Source organism: Trematomus bernacchii, unplaced genomic scaffold (genome assembly GCF_902827165.1).
Source record: "Trematomus bernacchii unplaced genomic scaffold, fTreBer1.1, whole genome shotgun sequence".
In the NCBI taxonomy this organism is placed as follows: domain Eukaryota; kingdom Metazoa; phylum Chordata; class Actinopteri; order Perciformes; family Nototheniidae; genus Trematomus; species Trematomus bernacchii.
The window spans coordinates 6,304,008-6,325,207 of NW_022987588.1; the positions used below are offsets into that span (position 1 = coordinate 6,304,008).

General features: G+C 41.0%; 2 protein-coding genes across 2 annotated transcripts; one reads left to right on the forward strand and one right to left on the reverse strand.

The window, feature by feature from the left end:
• The first annotated feature begins 4,207 nt into the window (after positions 1-4,207).
• cunh2orf49 (chromosome unknown C2orf49 homolog) lies at positions 4,208-7,827 on the forward strand. Its single transcript, XM_034128846.1, has 4 exons — positions 4,208-4,318; positions 4,450-4,604; positions 5,129-5,387; positions 6,726-7,827. The coding sequence occupies exons 1-4, from the start codon at positions 4,208-4,210 to the stop codon at positions 6,780-6,782; spliced, it is 582 nt and encodes a 193-aa protein (XP_033984737.1). The 3' UTR covers positions 6,783-7,827.
• Positions 7,828-8,713: 886 nt separating this feature from the next.
• Positions 8,714-15,270, reverse strand: LOC117481235 (four and a half LIM domains protein 2). Its single transcript, XM_034128845.1, has 6 exons — positions 15,182-15,270; positions 12,550-12,725; positions 12,253-12,427; positions 10,054-10,223; positions 9,772-9,958; positions 8,714-9,672 (listed from the first exon to the last, which is right to left on the reverse strand). The coding sequence occupies exons 2-6, from the start codon at positions 12,703-12,705 to the stop codon at positions 9,521-9,523; spliced, it is 840 nt and encodes a 279-aa protein (XP_033984736.1). The 5' UTR covers positions 12,706-12,725; positions 15,182-15,270; the 3' UTR covers positions 8,714-9,520.
• Between the last annotated feature and the right edge of the window lie 5,930 nt (positions 15,271-21,200).

Consider the following 21,200-nt stretch of genomic DNA (forward strand, 5'->3'; position numbering starts at 1 on the left):
GTTTCAAGACCGTTTACCTTTTCTGTAAGGATGCGTGGAAGGGTAGGACCCAAATGCAGACTATCAGAAAAGGTAAACGGTCTTGAAACAAAAACGAGCTTTATTCTTAAAGCTTAACAATAGCAAGGCATGAAACACATAGGTTCTACAGAAAACTGACCGTGACCAACATGGTGGGAGACAAGAGAAACAAACAATGAACCGACAGGGGAACACAGGAAGAGACAAGACTAAATACAGAGAGGGGTAATCACAAGACGAGACACAGCTGGGGTAAGGGAGGCAGAAACACAAGGGCAACAGGTGAACACAATCAAACAATCAGACACACCAGGGAAACTAAGACAGGAAGGCAAACACAGGAAGAAGGAACAGAGAAGACACGAGGAAAACATTTCAAAACAAAACAGGAAACCAGAAAAAGACAAGACAAAACACAACACAGACAGATCGTGACAACAACAGGTATAAAATACATGAATAAAAGCCATACTGCAGTGTGAATTTGAACCACTCATCCAAATGCAGCGTCAAAAAGATACTTTTTTAATCTCGATTTAAAAGTATTAACAGTTGCAGCTGACCTGCAGGATTCAGGGAGTTTGTTCCAGTCGGGGCATAAAAACTAAACGCTGCTTCTCCATGCTTAGTTCTTGACTCTTGGATCAGAGAGCAGACCCGTCCCAGAAGACCTGAGACTCCTGGATGGTTCATACTTCTGCAGGAGATTGTTAATATAATTTGGTCCTAGACCATTTAGTGCTTTAAAAACCAGCAATAGTACTTTAAAATCAATTATTTGGTAGACTGGAAGCCAGTGTAGAGACTTCAGAACTGGACTGATGTGATCCACTCTTTTTGTGTTTGTGAGGACTCGAGCTGCAGCGTTCTGAATTAGCTGCAGCTTTGACCTGTGAAGACACTATTACTATTACTATTAGGTTAGATAATCCCATTGGATCAGCCCAGAAATTGTAATTCTTCTTTAATTTAAGCAGTAAATAAACTGTGGTTTGAATTTATTCTTCAAAAATATGTGTGTCATTTTGGTTTTGAAACATTATTACTTGATTGATTTTTAAATATATGTATAAGTGCTATAAAGCTGAATTACTGTACCATCATTACCAATACTGTGAGTACAGCCAAATGGGTCATTCTGCTGTACAGCATGCAACAGGAAGGGGGTGCTGCTCTTTCACTGCTAATTAAGTTTGATCAATTTCCTGCTGAATTACTGACTGAATTTTGTTTTATCGCTGTCCAAATTAGAGATGTGTGATCCACAGTGGGTGGAAGAAATATTTGAGATATTAGGAGAACTGCTGCTGTGAAATTGAAGCGTTTGTTTACGATTATTTACACAGCTTGCACAATGCATGTGATGGCTGGTGTTTCTTTTTGAATACAAGATAATGGACGTTTCTCATTTTCCGTCAAAATTCCCTAAAGCCCATATTGTCAAACCAACAAAGAATTTAAATGCACTGTCATTAGGAAAGCAGTACATTATTATAACTGAGGGCCATTCAAATGAGTTAAAGAGATTATTGGATTATTAGATTTTAGATGGGTATAAACAATGTTTACCAATTGATTAATCACTTACTGTAGGATGTCAGATCTAAAGGTCATATGCACATTTTGAATCACTGCCCCTGATACTGTTTAATGGTTTAGACCTGAAACTCACATGCTTCAAAGAAGTAACAAATTAAATAATTGTTCATGAAGACTGATTGTTTTATACATATTCTGAACCACAGTGATAAAACACGTATCCAATTTGAAAGCTGTACTTACTTTCCTCCCTTCTTAATATATGTTGATTATTTGATGTGTACGGTTAAAGGGTAAGTGGTTTGCATTCAAACATTACCATTAACTGTACACACACTGAAAAAGAGTCAATGCAATCAGTATAAAATGCTAATAGGCCCTATATCTTTACTCATGTGCCAACTCATGACAGCAAATGAAGGCCTCATGGTTGCCTCTACATCACATTACTATCCCTAACTCAATCAATTACGTCCCTAACTTTCTAATCCGAGGACGTGACAACTCCTCCAATGCTGCAGTAGTTCCTCGACACGCTCTTAGCTCTGGGACCTTTTGGTTTTGGTTTGTTTGTTGGTCCACAACCAGAAAGCTCAGGTACATTGATGTGAAGCTGTGAAACACACTTCCCAACACTGTTAAGACAAATAGGACTGGAAAGATTTGGCAAAGTAAGACAGAAGATTCACCAAGGAGAATGCCGCTTGCATCCCTTGTGAAAAAAAGGGATATACAGAAATACACATTTGGTTTGGATTTCCTTCTTAGTTTTTTATATTTGTAATAGTGCTGCCATATTGTTGTCATTCTAAGTACAACTGTGGTATAGAGTGATTCAAGTTCTTCTTGTAAATGCGACATTTCTACAAAATACAATTAGTTGAATAACAGGGATGCAAACTTGTCACCTTTCGGCGAAATTCGCCGTTTTGATTCCAAAATAGGTCGTTTGTGTGATTCATGTAGATCTGCAATAAAAATATGTTTGGGGTATGGGGGGGGGTCGCGAGCTGTTATGTGCCATCATGACACGCATGGTGTTCTTTTTTTATATATTATAATGAAGCGCGAGCACAAGTCTTCCTGCCTGTCAGCTCTGCTCATGGATGTATAATAAGGCTCTGCTGCTCCGGCATGAGGGTCTAGCTTCAGCAGCTACATTACCTACGGTGCGTTCGTTAATATTAACTGTGCGGGCACAGACTGGACCGCTGGTTAGAACGGGGTGTTCAGAGCAGAGCTCCCTGTCGGAGCGGCAGAGCGTGATGTGCACTGAAAAGTGTTTCTGTCCCAATATTATTTAATGAATCGTTGAGCTAGCTAACTAGCATACATGCATTCAGATCTTGTACTTGAGTAAAAGTAGAAGCACTCAGGTCTTGTACTTGAGTACAAGTAGAAGTACTCAGATCTTGTACTTGAGTAAAAGTAGAAGTACCAGAGTGTAGGAATACTCTGTTACAGTAAAAGTCCTGCATTCAAAATGTTCCTCAAGTAAAAGTAGAAAAGTATTATCATCAAAATATAGTTAAAGTAGCGACAGCAAAAGTAGTCATTGTGCAGATTGGTCCATTTCAGAATAATATATATGATATGTTTTATAATGATTGATCATGAAAGTGTTCTCAAAGCTGGTAAAGGTGCAGCTAGTTTGAATGACTTTGTATACTGCAGGGTAGCTTGTGAATTTACTCCAGGTGGAACTAAAGTCTGATTTAACACTTGATTATATTTCACATCATTCATCCACATCTGTAAAGTAACTAAAGGTATTAAATACATGTAGTGGAGTAAAAGTACACCATTTACCTCTGAACTGTAGAGGAGAAGAAGAACAAAGTAGCAAAACATTGAAATACTTAAATAAAGTACAAGTATCTCAACATTGTACCCAAGTATAGTACTTGAGTTTATGAACTTAGTTACTTTACACCACTGGCTATAAAGATAGAAAGACAGCCTTGCACAGAGGCATGAAAATACATTTCAAAATGCTCAACAGTCCTGCCAAAATTATAAACTGACTGCTACACAATTAAAATAAATGCTTAAATATATTTCTATTAGATGTGACTCTTTGGCGTTTCTGTTATTATTAACTGCTGCTTTAGTTGTTCTGACTGCTAAAATCCTCTGTTATTCCTCATTTTAAAGCCGATATTCCGTGGGGTCGGGGGGCTCGGATCCTTGTCACCTTTTTCATACCTGATGAGTTTGCATCCCTGAATAAAGAAAAAACTATATTTGTATCAAATGCATCACCTTGAAAGTTTATAAAAATGTCCTCCTGAAGTTGTACAAACACTGATATAATACATGAGATATTGTGTCTTTGTGTTAATTACACAGATTGCAAGAATTGTAAATATACATTTTAAATCTCCCTAGTGTCTATTTTACAGCATATATGTATTTTGTACACGATATAGGTATTTTTTACAGCATATGTGTTGTTTTACATCATATATGTTTTGTTTTTTTACATCATATTTGTCTTTGTTACATCTTATATGTCTTTTTCACATCATATATGTATTTTCTTACAGAATGTCTTTTTTTACAGCACATATCATTTTCTTTTGAAATAGCAAGAGTGATACCGTGTTGTTATGAGCCGGTGCATGCCGGGAAAAGTGACGCATCCAGCATGGCGGCTTCCACGGAACAAGATGGAAAGACAGTCAGCTCCTCGGATGTGGATCTATTACTGCACCCTGAGCTGATGTCCCAAGAGTTTTTGCAGCTTGTCTTGTGTGGGGTGAGCTAAAGTTTATAGAGAAACGTGTACAGTGTCGTTGAATGTATAGGTTAAGGAAATACACCCTCATGTTAGCATACCGGCTAACAGTTTGAATGAGCTGAGCTAACAGTGATTTCTTTCTGAATCAGAAAAACGTCAGCACCAGAGGCTGTGATAGTCGGGACCGGCTCACAGAGCTTTACCTGCAGCATGTCATCCCGCTGCCGCAGAGGAGACTACCGGACAGCCGCTGGGGGAGGAGGATGGAGAAGAGCCGAGGGAGGCAGTCCTCAGTCGGGCACAGGTCAGAGAGGCACCGCTGATCCATGTGTGTCTCTAGATATCAATAAACCAGTGGTGGAAGAAGTACTCAGATTGTGGACTTGAGTAAAACTAGCTATACTAAAGTGTAAACATACTCAGTTACAAGTAAAAGTCCTGCATTTAAAATCTGTTACTACACTGGACAAAATCTGCAGTTTTTACATTGAAAGGTCTTGTATTTTTCAATAATTTCCATATAATGTGAGCCAATCAATGCGGACTTGTAGTAATTCCAGTGACATAGAACACAGGTGCGTTGTTTGACCTCACACAGTATCATAGTTATTGCCATGTTAAGTGCAGAACTTTAAACTGGCATTAATTCATCTTAGTTTCACCATCGCACGGTGAGTCAACAAAATACCACAGCCGAAGCAAGAGAATAATCTCAGTGTGAGACACACTTCTCCCTGTACACCTGCTGCAAAAAAGACCCCTTACTGTGAAAATTATCAAATGATTGATGGATTTTTTTGTTTTCATTGTTGGTTTTTTAATTTCCAGTTCCAGTAACGACCACAGCAGGAAACGGCCTCTGATCGTGTTTGATGGCACTTCCTCTCACTCTGGCCCGCTGAAAGTAAAGAAACCAGAGGGAACCGCTGTGTCACCGGGAGCCACTGACAGGTTAAAACCTCCTCCTGCCGCGAACCTGTCCAACCCCGTCCGCAAGATATCAGGAAACACATCCTCCTCTTCCTCTTCATCATCCAGTCTTTGCAGCACTGACACAGCAAATCTCAAACGCGAGGCAAACAGCACGGTAGGAACCTTTAGTTCTGTCATCTCATGCAGATTTACTGTTTTTACTTTCACAAAATAGGCAATTTTTGATATGCAATATATTGAAAAGACAATATAGTATGTATAAATGAACATAAACGTAGACCCATACAATAGCAACACGAAAAACACAATTATGTTCTTAAAGTTGCAAAGAATTGACAAATGAGATCAAATCATTGGGCCAAAAACTGTAAGAAATAAAGTAATTGAAGCTCAAATGTGACCCGCTCTATCGAAATCAGTCGGAAGTCGCCACGGCTCATTTAAAAATAAACCTGGATTTGCGTAAAAAAAATAGTGGTTCGGGGTTCGGGTGTTTTGTTTGATTTCAAATAAACAAAGTCTTGGCTTTCAGAATATGAAACTTTTATTTCCAAAATCACAAGATAAATACATTTTTGAAGCTTGTAAAGGGAAGATGACAGCTTTCCCTCGCCACTCTGCTGTTCCGCAGCGCTGCTTCCCCTCCGTCCGGCTGAAATTATGAATGTAAGGCGTATAGTAATTATAGATAACATGGCAGGGTCCGTTACAGTTTGTTTTCATCTGATTTCAAATAAACAAAGTCTTGGCTTTCAGAATATTAAACTTGTTTCGGCAAATTCAACTGATAAATACAACTTTGAAGCTTGTAACGGCATAATTACAAGCGGGGAACGGAGTAACTTGACGTCACAGCAGGCATAACAACAGTGTTGTTCCTGGGAAACAAACACAATACACACAAACGCAAAATTACACAAACACACACACACACACACACATATACACACATTCGCGAGCTTCCCCCAGGCCAGTAATTCCAAACAAAAACTTATTTTGATAATTTGCTCCACTAATAATCAATCAGATCGATGGATTCCAGAGAGGAGGAAACTTTGAAGGCCTTTTTCTCAAAATGATGACTCGGTGCGCAAAAACAATCCTGATATCATTAGAACGCTAGGAATGTCCTCTTTCCAACAGTGTATACAACTTAAATGTGTCTTCGGGTCAATGCGACCGATTTCGATGGAGCAGGTCACAAATAATTGCAGTCTATGCTAAGAAAATAATGTGCACATTATTTTAAGGCAGATGCTATTTACACCCACGTAGCTAACAATGCTATTGTTGGGTGTTGGCTGGGTGTAAATAGCTGAATAGCTGCCGTGTGTCCATTTTCCCCCGGGTGCAAAAAGACGCTCCGTTTTTTTTTATCTATATATGTAATTTATATTGTATACTATTGGATAGTAACCCATTGATCGATGTCATATTGATGTTTTGTCATTGCTTTTTGTAATGCCAGTTGTCTAATCTTCAATCTCTTCAGGATGAAATGCATTCTCCAGAATCGAAGAAAAAGATCAGCCATGTGACGTGGCCCTGACCTCTGACCCCTGTTACCACAGACCTGATGGGAGCTCACACTCTGAAGGACAGACCGCTCTCCTCCCAACAAATGCTGTCGTCCAGTATCTGTGCTCTCCCATCACAGTTATCCCACTAATCACAAAAGGAGTGAAAATCCTCTTTGCCCTTCATGTGTCACAGCCTTCAGTCTTGAGAGCTGACAGGTAGGCCGGTGCTCTGAAGACCCTCCAGCTTCTGATGTCAAACGTTTCCTCGTTGCTTTCCACAACCTCAAGTGCCCTTACCATCCGTTATCAGCAACTCTCATCAAGTCCATCAATTGAAGACCTTCTAGAGGACAAAACAAGTAACATGACTTTTGTTTTCTGAAATAACACTCATGGAAATTATAGTTGTTATTTAAGTTTTTGTGACGGATTTGGTTTTGATCAGAAAGCTTCCAGTACTGCTTTGAAAGGGGTAAACATGAGTGTGTAATGAGTTGAATTTGATCACCACAACTATTTAGAAATGTTTGCTTGCACCAGTTATCATTGTTATTGAGAAAAAAAGGTGCAAACCATCTGATGCAGCGATGGTGCTCTTGCAAAATACAAGATAACAGAAGAGAGAATTGATACCCTATGAATGACATATAACAGGCACACAGTCCACATACGGCAAGTTAAACTATAGTGTTGTGCTGTCGCAAAGACTACTGGATTGCTTTCCGTATCCTACTGCTATCGACAAATTTAGCAACTTATGAACACCATTAGGTAGAAATCAAGACCTATATTCCAATATGTTCCGTTTTAATTAACTCCCAATGCTGCTCGGAGTAATCGAAGTGCACGGATCTTCTGCCAACAGCCTAACAACCAATATGCAGATCAGTGTTTGCCGTCATCCTAAGCTAGTGCTAGATAGTAAGAGGGCTTCTCTGCATTTAGTTTTACCCGGTAACTTTGGTTGTTTCACCGTCAACTTCTACACTGCTGCGGATAGTAACTGCAAAAATATGCCATTGATAGGGCTGTGCAATTAATCGTATTTTAATCTCGATTACGATTTTGGCTTGCAACGATTACAAAAACAACGTAATCGAAATAAAACGATTATTTTTATTAAAAAAAAAAAAAAATGTAATTATTATTTTTTTAAATATTTTTTTTTATTGGTTTTTCAGTTGAATTATACTTTAAGTTCAGGGTAATCAACTGTTAAAAACATACTGTTCCAATTTTATTTTTCAATAAATGGATGTTTTCAAAGTAAATGGATAATCGTTTTTAATAATCGTGATATCAATTATTGACCAAAATAATCGTGATTATGATTTTTGCCATAATCGCACAGCCCTAGCCATTGGTACTATTTGGTAACTGGAGTTAGCAAACGATAGAATATGCGGTGCTATCCTTTTCCTGTTCTTTGCCCAATAGTTGAAGATCTTTTTGTTTTAGCTGTAAATTGGCCTTTAATTTGCTTGGATGGCACTTGGTGGCAGACAGAAAGGGCTTTTAGAGAATCTAAATATCTAAACACTGATGGAGTCATTACTCTATACAAATTAAATAGTGGAATTAACATTTACTTATCATTATGATGATAAGGGAAAGCAAAAACATGTCTGTTGCCATCTTAACTGGAACTGGGGGGGAAAACAGATTATGTGGGACATTTCAGAAGGTGTGTGTGTGTGTGTGTGAACAGGTAGTACATGTATTTCTTCTCAATGAGCGCCTCCAATAATGTTTGGCTTTATTTAAATCTCAGTGCTGTAATACAAGATGTTCAGGGTTTTTACTCTGGTGTGGTATTGTACATATGTTGCACTTAACATCTGAGGTAAAATAATTTTCTAATCGTCTCAATAGTAATCCGCTGCTAAGAAATGTTCACATGTTTCAATATCATGTTTTAATAATTCAACAAAAGAAAGTAATATGGATTTAAGCAGCAATATTGTCTTTTTGAAGTATATTTATTTAGAATTGTAGATACAAGAGTCACACAGCATTTTTAGTCGTCATGTTTGTACTAACGGTTTTTAAAATAAATGTCTCGATACAATGAATATTTTCTTGATTCTAATAATAGAAACTCGGCAGCTTTGTGACTCATGTCTGATATGCCGGTATGATAACATATACTGTACTTAACTTACTCTTAAACTAACCTTGTGGTAAAAAATATTAAATTCATTTTAAGACGTCTAGGACACGCCAATCTTGCATAGGTTTTGTATTAAAAGAGTTGCCTAAATAAACCCTTGTTTGTGTGAAATACATGTGGTCTCGTGCACTACAGTGGGCAGTAATCAGAGTAAAGACACACTTTAATATATTTAATTGGTAAAAGCACAACTCCTTCACATCAAGCTAGTCCATGCACAAAGCAATAATTATTAACACGTCAAAGCGGATAGGCTATATAATCATCGTAGATTTATTTCAAAATGCTTTATTCAGTGTCTCTGCAAACTTGTTGCTGTTTCATATTCAATAAGCAAAGGTCTTCACATTAATGCCAACACTTATTTTATTTGTGATAACTTTTCTTATAGAGTTAACATTTAACATAAATAAACTTTCTAAATCCAAATAATGCTGTTAGTAGTTTTTACTTCGTGGCATTTAACAATGTACATTCATAGTAATGCTAGGTTTTAAAGATGCTATGCACTGTGCTCTGATATAGGTATATATTGTATCTCTGTCATTCCTCTATCCTCTATCGCCAGTTGGATGTGCTCCTCTCCTTCAGACTGAGTTAGATGTCCTTGCCGCACTCTGGGCACAGGATGTCATCTCGCTCGGTGAGGAAGCCACGGCCAACCAGAGACACGGAGCACTTCTTACAGTTGAAGCAGTCGTTGTGCCACTGGCGCTCCTCAAAGGAAATGTACTTGCTGCCTCCGAGGCCTGAAAAGATAGGAACAAGTCCAAACATTTAAGCATTTAATAAAACACTCCTTTTTAGATTCAAGGAGACCCATGCATAATGAATTAAATTGTGATTACCGCTAATGGGGGTGGTGCAGGAGGCACACTTCTTGGCATAGAGGTTGCAGAAGCAGTTGAGACAATAAGCGAAGTCATCCCTGGAGGTAAACCTCTGGCCAGACAGCTGCTGCTTGCAGCTGGTGCACAGGAAGCAGTCCTTGTGCCAGGGCTGGTCACGGTAGGTCACACCGCCAGTGGTGATCGGCTGATGAGAGGGAACAAGCGTGTCATATTGTTACACATACAAGTGGAATCATTGCTCCTTGAGTTTAGATGGAGAATTGAGTACTTGGTTCCTACCTTCTTGCAGTGCACACATTGCATGGCAAACTGCTTCTCGTAGCAGGGCACACAGAAGTTACTGTTGTCCTTAGGGATGAAGCTCTTGGTGCCAATGGGCTGCTGGCATCTCTGGCAGGTGAAACAGGTCTCATGCCAGCTGTTCCCCTTGTGCTCCATCTTCCTGGAGCCTTCAGAGAAACACAACGGTAAAGGAATGGAAGGAGTTGGTGAAAGGATGCAAAGACAACTAAAAGAAAACATCAGAAACTTAGCCTAAAACAAAGGGGACAGTATATTCCCATGGTGCTCAGACATGTGTCCTGACTGATTGTGTTGTGGCAAATCAACTCTCACAACAGGAAATAATTAAACACAAACACAGAAATAGTTGAGATGAATCATTTAGTTGCGCACCACCAAACAACAATGGGGAAACATTACCTGCCCTCAAGCAATCATACAGCAATGCTCCTCCCACGAATACAAGAAACACAGGGCAGATTTCTAAATGACACACGAACATGTTCCCGAAACATGTTTAACGCACACACATTGTCAGTTCTCCTAAACTTGGACATGTTCCAGATGTCAAAAGGTCATCATCTCGTGACGTCTTTAGGAGTCTTGCAGGATATGAATTATCCAATTAACAAAGACTTAACTGTTTGCACATGAACGCACATACATTTCTTCCTTACATTAACTAACACTTAACTGTATTATATCTAAATGTAGCCTCTTTGCATTTCCTCTGAGCTTGGCGTCAGCTCACTTAACGTAATAATTAGCAAAGAGACGATTCTCTAGAAACTGTAATTCAATAACATACCTAGTTACTATGACTAGGTCCAAAACTGATATAACAATTGCTCTGCACATGTCACCTAACAAAGTTACACTAATTTGTTACATATAGGTCAAACATAACAGAAACCTTTAGGAGAATTGAAGGCGGTCATGTGCAAAGCATTCACCGACTCTTCTCTTTCTGACGCTCACACATATACCGTGACTGTTTTTGCTCAATAGCTCAGTTGTTTAGTTGATCCACAAACATTTCCCAACCCTCTGGTGGAATCAGTTTTTTCCTAAAATGCTGAAATATGTGTTTGTGAAGGTTTGTGTTGATGCCAATTGGCTAAATCAGTTTGTGGTGGTGAGATAGAAAGGGGCATATAATCTAGTCGTACCATGGCCAATCTGTTGTACATTTGGCCCCGCTCACACGGGACCGTTTGCGTTTATGCACAGTATGCGTATTCAAAAAAGTCTTCCGTTCACATGCATTTGTGTTTCATTTAACGTGTCTGTTCAAACGAGACCGCTGGAAACGCTGTAGTACATATGCTGGGACTGTAAGTGGCGCTGTAACTTCCGCCAAAATAGACCAAAAGCCGCGAAGAAGAGCAACCGAGCAGCCCGCTGCAATGTTGCCATGGCTACCCTTCTGTTTAAGCCCCGAAACTGAAACTGAAAGAAACTGAAAGAAACCGAATCTGTGGATATTGCATCCCCCAAGAAGCACGTCTCCGTGGAGAGGACGGCTCAGAAAGAGAGAGATATTCTCTACAAACACCGGGTGAGATCCTCCTTTGTCAATATAATGGATCAATGCATGAAATCTGACTCTGTTTATTTTGTTTAAGGAGTATATTGGGCGTTAACAATTCTGGTTTGCCTTTTATAATATTATTTCATTCAAGAACCCCTTGTGCGTTTGATTAACACAGCTATTTTTGATAGTTGCTTCAGCAGTGAGCAGGAGAGGTGGGGCTATCGTTATTGTTTCAGGAAATATTCGTATCGAGGTGATTACACGGACTCGGTTGACCCCCCAGAGCGTTTCGTTTGCAAATCTATCCACCTTGGGACCCGTTATTGTTTGTGGGGTCAGTTTCTATCGGCCTCGTGTAAATAATAGGGCTATACGCACGCGAAACTATGCAGATACAAGCAGTTTTCTCCTCGTGTAAACGGCGCAAGGCATCATTGCAATCAGCATTGATCATTTTTCATTTGCAACCTACAATTAAGACCCGCCCCCTTTTTATAACTCTGAACCCTTTGTTGTGGACTCCCTAGATGCATGTGTCTAGTCGTTGCACATGCTATTTTGAGTTTGTGCTTGTTTCATATCAGAAATTGGATTTTCCTACGTGTTGCGTCTACTACCTGTTGTTTAAACTTTAATATGTGGCACTTTTTCTGTCTTCCTACCTGGCATGATGGTTTTCTTGCACTGGTGGCACTTGGAGGAATATTCATTGGAGTAGCACTCGGTGCACAGGAGCTTTTCATCCTTGGTGGAGAAGGGCTTATCCACCAGCGAGCGCTTGCACTGGAAGCACATGAAACACTCCTCGTGCCAGTGGCGGTCCTTGTACGACAGATCCTGCGAGAACATCAGACGGATAGTTAGAAAGAGCCTACTTTGATGGTTTTAAGGACAGAATTAAACAAAAAGAGCGTGTTGTTGTGGCTCGTATATAAAGTGTATTTTGTGACATCTCTTACCCTGGTGTTGCAGCCAATGGGCTTCTTGCACTCCTCGCAGGTGTTGGAGTACAGGCTCTCGTAACATTTCACACAGTAAGGATTCTCCTCTCTCAGAACATACTTCTTCCCAAACAGGGATTCCTTGCAGTAGTGGCAGTCGTAGCGCTCGGTCATTTTGAACCGGAGTCACTCACCTGAGAGAGAGGAACACACAAAGCAACAGATACTGAGAGGAGAGGAAGTATTCTGTCAAAAGCATGTGACCCATCTGGTTCATTTAGCATTTGGAACAGCTTCAATGAGATGATTTTCCACAGCCTATTCTCCAAACAACATTAAGGTTTTCAGACAGTTTCATGATTTGCCGATTCCCTTTAAATACATAATTGCAGTGGCACTGACACTCAGCAGAAAGCAATTTGTCGTACATCGTAAATTTCACATTTTCCAAGACTACTAGTTTTGTTCCTTCCATTTTCCTCCCTTATATCTCTAAGCCGTCTTTCATTTTCTTCTCGTTGTCACAACGAGAAGGTGACAGATGAGGAGGGTATAAATAACCCCTATCAGGCCTGCTTGGAGACAGTCAACTTTGGCCCCCTTTGCATACCGCCGCTCGCCATGCTGTTGTACACTGACCCATCCATCACCTCACGTCCAGCTGTCAGCACCAGATCACTGTGTCCCTTGTCATCATGCAGTGTGTACGTGAGTGTGTGTGTGTGTGCATGGGTTTGAATGGCACTTGTAATAACGGCTACTCTCAATCTGCAGCTGTTTGCGGGCGGCCTGTTAAGCCCCCTGGTTATCCCACCTGTGTCTAAATTCTCTTACTCTCTGCGGACTGAGGATAGTGTAAGCTATATATTTGAGTGTGTATGCAGTATGAGCGGTAGAGAGAAGAAACAAGCAGGAGTAAAGCTGTCCAGTGTACATGCAACCCAAAGCATTTTGCAGATATTAAACGAATAATGTACTTGGAAAGGCTTTGACAAAATAGGAAGGCTAGAAAAAAGAATACAACCATTCAAATGTATTGAGAAAAAAATGAAAACCAAACTTTATTTCCCATTTCTTGTCACCACTCTTTCGTTTACTGTATTTTCTTTCATTCCTGTTATAAATGGGGCTGCTCTGTTTCCTCTGTTGTTATTCCTTTTATCTTACTGTTTCATTGTGCCTGAGCTTCTCACACTTTTTGGATCTATTTGCGACCACTGTGTATTCCCTCCTCAGTGATCCCACAGGGTGATCTCTGAGTGATTTGTAGACGTTGGTATCTTTTATCTGGCCGAAGTTGAGACGTATAATCTGCCTGTCCTTTCTGCTGCCAGTTATTCTCAACCCCTCCCCACATTCCCTCATTGTCTACTGCTCCCACCATGACTCACCTAGCTTATATAAGGATTTATCTGACTCCTAAAAATAAAAAAAGGATAATCTCGACTGCCACAAATAAAACCTTCAGCTATTCAGACACATAATGCAGCTGTTTCCCAGCTTCGGGGGTCTCTTTGATGTTGCCCATCTGGGAGTCTCTCAGTGCAAATCGCTTAATGCCAAACTGAGCGATGGCTTCATGGAGTGTTTGCCCACCGTGCAGCCCAGAAAGTTGTAACTCTTAAGGACACAGTTTGGTGGTTTATTGTCCAGGTTTAGCAAGAAATGTAGTTGTGAATCAAGCTATAAAAAGATGCATTTCAGTTCCTTATATGGCTCAAGAAGCCCTAAGATCCGTGATGATCTTTGTCATAATTCCACATTTTTTAAGGATCCATACGTCTCTCTAACAATCTTATCCAACCATCTAAAGAAATCAAATCATAAACCAGTACCTTCTCCAACTTTGACCTTTAAACAGCTTGCTCACATCATTTTCTGTTCCTCCAAACAATTCAGTACAAACAACAGTCACTAATAATAGCCTTGTGAGTGAATAATGGAATTAAATGTTCAATCAAATTAAGCTCTTAATTGACAATGTTCCTGCTAAAACCTTGAGTTACCGTTCTCAAGGAAAGGAAATGTAGCTAAATTAATAGTTTGCTGTTCAACCAGACGCATTCCAGCAATTGTAAAATAAAAAGGTAACGGGTATACAGTATTCCTCTTCTATGGAGAGATATTTACAGAAACATTTCAAATCATCAAGTTGTTGTATTTACATATATTTTGGTGCATTTGAAAAGTTTCACTGCAAGATTTTCTACAGAAAATGCTAGAAATTCCACAAAAAAAATAAGCAATGCAACAGTCAGCATACGTGTATACTACTAATTGAGGAGCTGACACCTTTACTAACACAGTTTTGCTGAAGTGTGATGAAAAGGGAGGAAAGAAGGGTTGAAATGATAACAGGGGTTTCGTGTTTTTTTGGGAGAAAGATGATAAAAATGGTTTAAGAAAATTGGAAGTCAGACTTTCTCTGACACGAGGATAGAAAGTAGGGAGTGAGAAGAGGCTGTGAAAAAGTGGAGGTACTGTGCAGGTGGAAAAGAGGGAGAAAGTGGGTGGGGAGGCAGACAGGTGGAGCACAGTGAGCAGCTGTGTGTCCGAGGAATGGAAGACATGGTGGGTGAAGACCAGTGAGAGGATGGATGGAGGGAAAGATGGACAAGTGGATGGATGGAGCAGTTGAACAAAGTCTTACCTTCCTGTCTGAGGAGTGTGTGCCTGTGCGGAGTCTGGGGCAGACTGAGCGAGGAGCGCTGTGCGAGCTGTAGTCACTCCTGATTGCATTACTCCACCCATCAGAGGCTAATTGAAAACAGGGGAGGGGCGACTGAGAGGGTCAGAAAAAGGGGGGTGGGAATCTTTTTTGAGATGATCTATAAATACAGCGGCGCTTCACAGAGATAACCCCCAGGTCCCCTTTCTCATTCAGTCGCCGGCGAGACCGTTTGGCCTTTTAAGGTCACTCTGTTGTTCACTCACATCCTCACTCACTCACATAAATGTCACTTTATTTTTCTAGTATTTGTGTTTCTTCTCACAACCGCCTTATCGCGTCATCCCTCCCCGTCCCACTTCCTGGAGAGAAGCAACTGTTTTCTTTGAATCAGAGATATTTGTTATCGTTTGGCTATCATAATACTGCACACACAAACACACACTGTTACATAACGCCACAATCTTCCTATGGCTGTTTGATACATTAGGGAAAGGACGCCGAGGGTCAAACGTCAGAGATTGTTGTCCTGTGAGACTTGTCTCTACTCATGTGTCTCATCTGTCTTTACCTCCCTATATTTCTCCTCACAGGGGAATACGCATTTAATCCTAAAGCTCCGACGTGTGGGGTACAGTGTCCAGGCCGGCTACTGACAGACACGCGCTCTGGTTTCTAAGAAATTTGTAGCACCATTTTTTGTGACCCCACACTCTCTCTTTTTTCCCCCTGCAAAACCCACCCGCAATCCACCTCTCTCTCTCAGGTCTCCCTGGCCCTATAGTCTCTGGACACTCTCCAGTGAGAAAATGCGTCACTAGAATCAAGTGCTCTATTTAAAGACCACCAAAGACCCATTGGTGCTTTACAAAGTGTGTGTCCATTTGTTTATGTGCACACATTATGCTCATAGGTGTGGTATATATCATACTGTATATTCAAATAGTTATTTTAGTCAGACTGAAATATCTCAACATAAGGTAAAGTATTAGATTGATTGCATACATGTTGAACAGCCCACAGAATAAATCATTTTAAAGGGGCCCTATTGTACTTTTTGGGGTTTTCCCTTTCCTGTAGTGTTTTTTGCATGTTAATGGTCTGCAAAGACTAAAAGTTCCCTCCAGAGGGAGTTTCTCTCCCACACACTCCTACGTGATAGGCTAAGGGGCAGGACATCTCTAAGTGGTTGAACTGATCACAACAGAGCCGGCCAGCTAACCAATCAGAGCAGACTGGGCTCTGGTTTCACATTGGCCCCTTTAACATTGATTACATTTGTGGTTTTATGTGACATATCCCAACAACTTTTGAATGGTTTGTCATGACATTCAAAACACACGTTCATGTTCCCTTCACGATGAAATGTAAGAACTGTTTTTTTTTTACTTTCATCTAGCAAGCGCATCAATCAGGTGACAATTTGTTGAATACTTTCACTTTTGATTTTATAACTAATAAGAACTTTTAAGAACTTTAAAAAGACTAATTTGTGTTAGTAAGAGCTAATAAGTACGTATGTTAGCATTCTGAAATACTGAACATTTTTATTATACCCACTTTTTGAACATGCTAATGTTTAGTATTTTTGCTCAAACAAAATAACGTGTGGAAGTACAGCCTCATGGAGGTAAACAACGTTCTTGCTGAAAAAGCTATATTAATAAAAACAAATACCATAATGGGGGTGCAGTTGTTTCATCAAAACCATAGGGCTTTTTGTAATGCAAAATGCAAACTGAAACTAGAACTTCACCAAAAGAAACTTTGGATAATTTAAATGTAGATAATAGCTAAGCACTGCTGTCATAGATACAGTGGACAGATGTTTCCTCTCAGGTCTGACACAGGCAGCTGGGAAGAACAGGAGTCTGTGGCAATATGTCTAGTTCAGGAAATTCAAATCATATGGCAGTTTATCAGACATAAAAAAATGATAGCTCTCGGAGGACGTGATTTGATTTGATTTGATTACTCTGCCTACAGACATGTCTTTTACATGAAACGCATTACAGTAATACTAAGTGCTTTACACAGGCATAGAAAAGCAATCATCTCAGTTCACCTAATTTCTGGAACGTGATTTAATTATAGATCAAACTTTTTCATACCTAATCGTAATACTGCCAGAAAGACCCTGCCCTAGCATGCCCTCAGTCCTTGCCCCTCAGACCTGAGCCGTGTCTTGCTGGGACACAGTTCCCCTCCCCCCCTGTGCTCTGGATGGAGGCCTCCTCTCAGCTGCTAAGGCCAGGGGATAACAGTGCAGCTGTCTGGGCACTGCAAGGCTATCGTGATGCTAAAGCCTGGTCTTACTCATGCTTCAAATACAGCCGTGAGGAAAGGTCAAGCACGGCAGACCCCATCATCAACAGTGAACCGTTAATCATTAATGCCACAGCACCCAATTGGACTGGAATTTTTCTGGGTCACCCAAGATCCAATATGATCCTCTGGAAGAACTTCACTGCACTGCCTGTCTAACTGGTTGAAATGGATCCCAGCGACTGCCTTTAAAGAACGTGCAGAGTCATAATGAAGGTCTCACATGGGCAATTAGAGCTGATGAAGAGAGACCGAATCCGTTTTTGGCTCCCACTGTGGGAGTAGGGAATATTAGCAGTTTAGCAGGTGTCTAAGATCGTCTTGATTTGAGGTTGAAGACTCACTACACTGGATAATCTGCACAAAAAGAAATTATTTTGGCTCTTGTGCTTTCTTTGTTAGAGTGAGATTAGAAGATAGTTCAATACACAGTTAATAGCAGGTGATTTATTTAATTTAGCACAAAGACTGGAAACATGTAGCCTGACTCTGTCCAATGGTAGTGGAGATATGCCTTGCTTTTGATTTTACACTATACACCTGTAAAGAAATGCCAAATAGAGCCAGGGGGGTACATTCTGGGCATAAAGTTTTGGGGGGCAATGGCCCCCTGTCCCCCTCAAACCACGCACATTTCTGACTTCAATCTTCATTCTGACTTCAACTACACACCTGTTTCAAGATGCCACATTGGACCAGTGTGTGTGTGTGTGTGGTGTGTGTGTGTGTGGTGTGTGTGTGTGGTGTGTGTGTGTGTGTGTGGTGTGTTGTGTGTGTGTGTGTGTGTGTGTGTGTGTGTGTGTGTGTGTGTGTGTGTGTGTGTGTGTGTGTGTGTGTGGTGTGTGTGTGTGTGTGTGTGTGTGTGTGTGTGTGTGTGTGTGTGTGTGTGTGTGTGTGTGTGTGTGTGTGCAGGGGGAAGCATGGCACTTTGGCCCCCATTGACCGGACCACGCCTTCATTTTGATCTCAAACATTTTGTGACCTCATATTGCATGGATGCAACACTTTTGCAGTGACAACATGTGACCAGTGGCTATTCTAGAGTCTGTGGGGGCCCTAGGCAAACATTTACTGGGGGCCCCTCGAACCAGCTTTTCATCACCACGCACAGCCGACAGCCCCCCCGGAGTAGAGTAAGGCAACGAAACCTAAGATAAGAAGCAGCATTTTACGGCGCGCTATGCATGGGGCCAGTTACAGCAGGTGTGTGCAGGAACAAATAATTGCCATAATGACACAAACACACAATGTGAAAAGCAAACTAGCATCGATGTTGAGTCGAGTAAAAATGACATGTTAAGCTTGCTGAGTTATTGCTCTCAGCATGTGATCGTGCACACAGGTCATCTTTATAACACAACATATTATTGATTTGTATTTCTTGCTAAGTATCAATTCTGCTTTCAACAGTACAGTGTTGTCACTGACCAACTGTTTTAATCAAATAGGAAGCGAATAAATACTTAAGTCTGTGTTCCTTGTGAATGTCCCGAAATCGCAGTGAGGGAATTTCCTTATCTAATTTCCTTCTACAGTTTTACTATGTTTCTATCCAAAACACAGGAATTTGAGTAGGCATATGGTTATTGTGCATGATTAGAATTAAGCCAAATGTTGCTAAAACTTGCTCAAACATTTCTACTTTATTATTATTTAATAAGACATTTTTTCTTTGTACATCATGAGGTTCCCATGGGTTGTACAATATGTGAGAAACATTTGTAAAATTCAAAAAACAAATCTCGTCACAAAACTTGATTATGAGGTTTCATGTGACAGCAGACATTAATTATTATAAATACATGTATGTCGTATGGAAAATATGTTGATTGTGTTTATTTGTCTGAAGAGATCAGCTGATTCTGTTGTACAGGACATTTCCTCAGCACATTTTTTCATGCATACATTCACCCTTCAATAGAGTGGTGCAGGGATGACGTATTTTTGTAGGCCGACCCGGAAGTAAGCTGCGCATGGGTTCCCTCGACAAAAAAGCAATGGGATTTCTCCATGGGATTTTTGAAAATAGCTCGAAATAAGGTGGAAAACAAACCTGTTTGATAAATGCACGTTTTGTTCAGCCGGATAATATCCACATGTCTAATCACCAGAAGCAAAATGCTAACGTTATGCTATAAACGAACTACAGCTGTGTTCAGCAGGGTCGCACGACCTCAACGTCACGCCAAATTAAAGGTCCCATGTCATGGTGACTTCATCCTCGAGGTTGACGGCTGCTCCATCTCCCCATCTCCTGAAGCCCGCAACCTGGGTGTCATCCTCGACTTCCTTCCACTCCCACGTCAAGTCTGTGACCAAATCTGCCTTTTGCCATCCAAGGAACATTGCCAGACTCCGACCGTCACTCTCGGAGTCGGTTGCCGAAACCCTAGTCCATGCGTTTGTCACCTCCCGCTTGGACTACTGCAATGGTGTCCTGTTTGGGGTTCCCAACAAAACCCTGGACAGGCTCCAGTACGTTCAAAACTGTGCTGCTAGGGTACTCACAAATACAAAGCCGTGGCAGCACATCACTCTCACCCTCATCCACCTCCACTGGTTGCCGGTCAAGTCCCGCATATCATTCAAAATCCTCCTCCTTACCTACAAGTCCCTCCATGCCCATGCCCCCCCGTACCTATCGGACATCCTCCACCCACATGCCCCACCCCGGAACCTGCGGTCTTCAGACTCTGGCCTGCTTACCACCCCCCGCACCAAACTGCGAACCTTCGGGGACAGATCCTTCAGTGTGGCAGCCCCCACCCTCTGGAACGCTCTCCCTGCGGAGATCCGCAACATCCCCACGCTTGACGCCTTCAAAAGGGCCCTCAAGACCCATCTGTTTACTAAGGCCTTTGGCCCCTAATCTATTTGTTGTTTTGTCTGTCTGACTGGTTGTCTGACTGCCCTGTTTTTGTTATGTTTGTTTTGCCTTGTTCTTCTTTGTAAAGCGACCTTGGGTCTCATGAAAGGCGCTATATAAATCCAAGCTATTATTATTATTATTATGGCCATTTCTACTGATCATATTTCCATTGTTGAGGTCTACTAGAATAGATTTAAATTGTGCAATTTTCCAAAATCACATTGGTTTCTCATACAGCATCTCTGTAAAGTATGTGTATTCACCAGGTATTCACTCTCTGTCCTAAACGGCTTGTTGGAGCTCCTGCCCCCCCCCTCCCTGTGAGCCCAGTGTGCTCTGATTGGTCGGGACGATACAGCGAGAACAAGTGAAACTCATCCTGAGAACACACAAACCCTCACAGCCGAAGTAAAAACAATAAGTGTGGCTTGATATTGAGTAAGAAAAAGGTTTATAACGCTGTGAGAATGGGTCTGCTGAGAGCATTTCTCCGCGATCCCAACTCGTCTATTACCAGCGTTCAGGGAGCTCTATGCAAGTCAATGGGGACTCCCTGTTAGTTAGCCAAGGGATCCTGGTGTGTGAGGTGCTCCGCGGATTGGTCCATTTGGGCTCATTTATTGTTGATTTGGGTATTCACACGTCAGAGAACCCAGGAAGAAAACAATGGAAAATGAGAAATCTCAAACGAGGCGTTCTGGGGCAGCATAGACAGGTCTTTTCTGTGTTAGAGTTTTACTCGCTACAGGGTGTACTTTGTGGGTTTTTGACTCTGCAGACCGTTTACACGCATACAAACCTTCATAA

Excerpts from the sequence above, each read along its gene's own strand:
- LOC117481235 (XM_034128845.1), bottom strand. The coding sequence starts at position 12,705 with ATGACCGAGCGCTACGACTGCCACTACTGCAAGGAATCCCTGTTTGGG. Across the intron at positions 12,428-12,549 it reads CCATTGGCTGCAACACCAGG|GATCTGTCGTACAAGGACCG; the intron begins GTAAGAGATGTC and ends ATGTTCTCGCAG. Across the intron at positions 9,959-10,053 it reads AATGTGTGCACTGCAAGAAG|CCGATCACCACTGGCGGTGT; the intron begins GTAGGAACCAAG and ends CCCTCTCATCAG.
- cunh2orf49 (XM_034128846.1), top strand. The coding sequence starts at position 4,208 with ATGGCGGCTTCCACGGAACAAGATGGAAAGACAGTCAGCTCCTCGGAT. Across the intron at positions 4,319-4,449 it reads TGCAGCTTGTCTTGTGTGGG|AAAAACGTCAGCACCAGAGG; the intron begins GTGAGCTAAAGT and ends TTTCTGAATCAG. Across the intron at positions 5,388-6,725 it reads AACGCGAGGCAAACAGCACG|GATGAAATGCATTCTCCAGA; the intron begins GTAGGAACCTTT and ends CAATCTCTTCAG.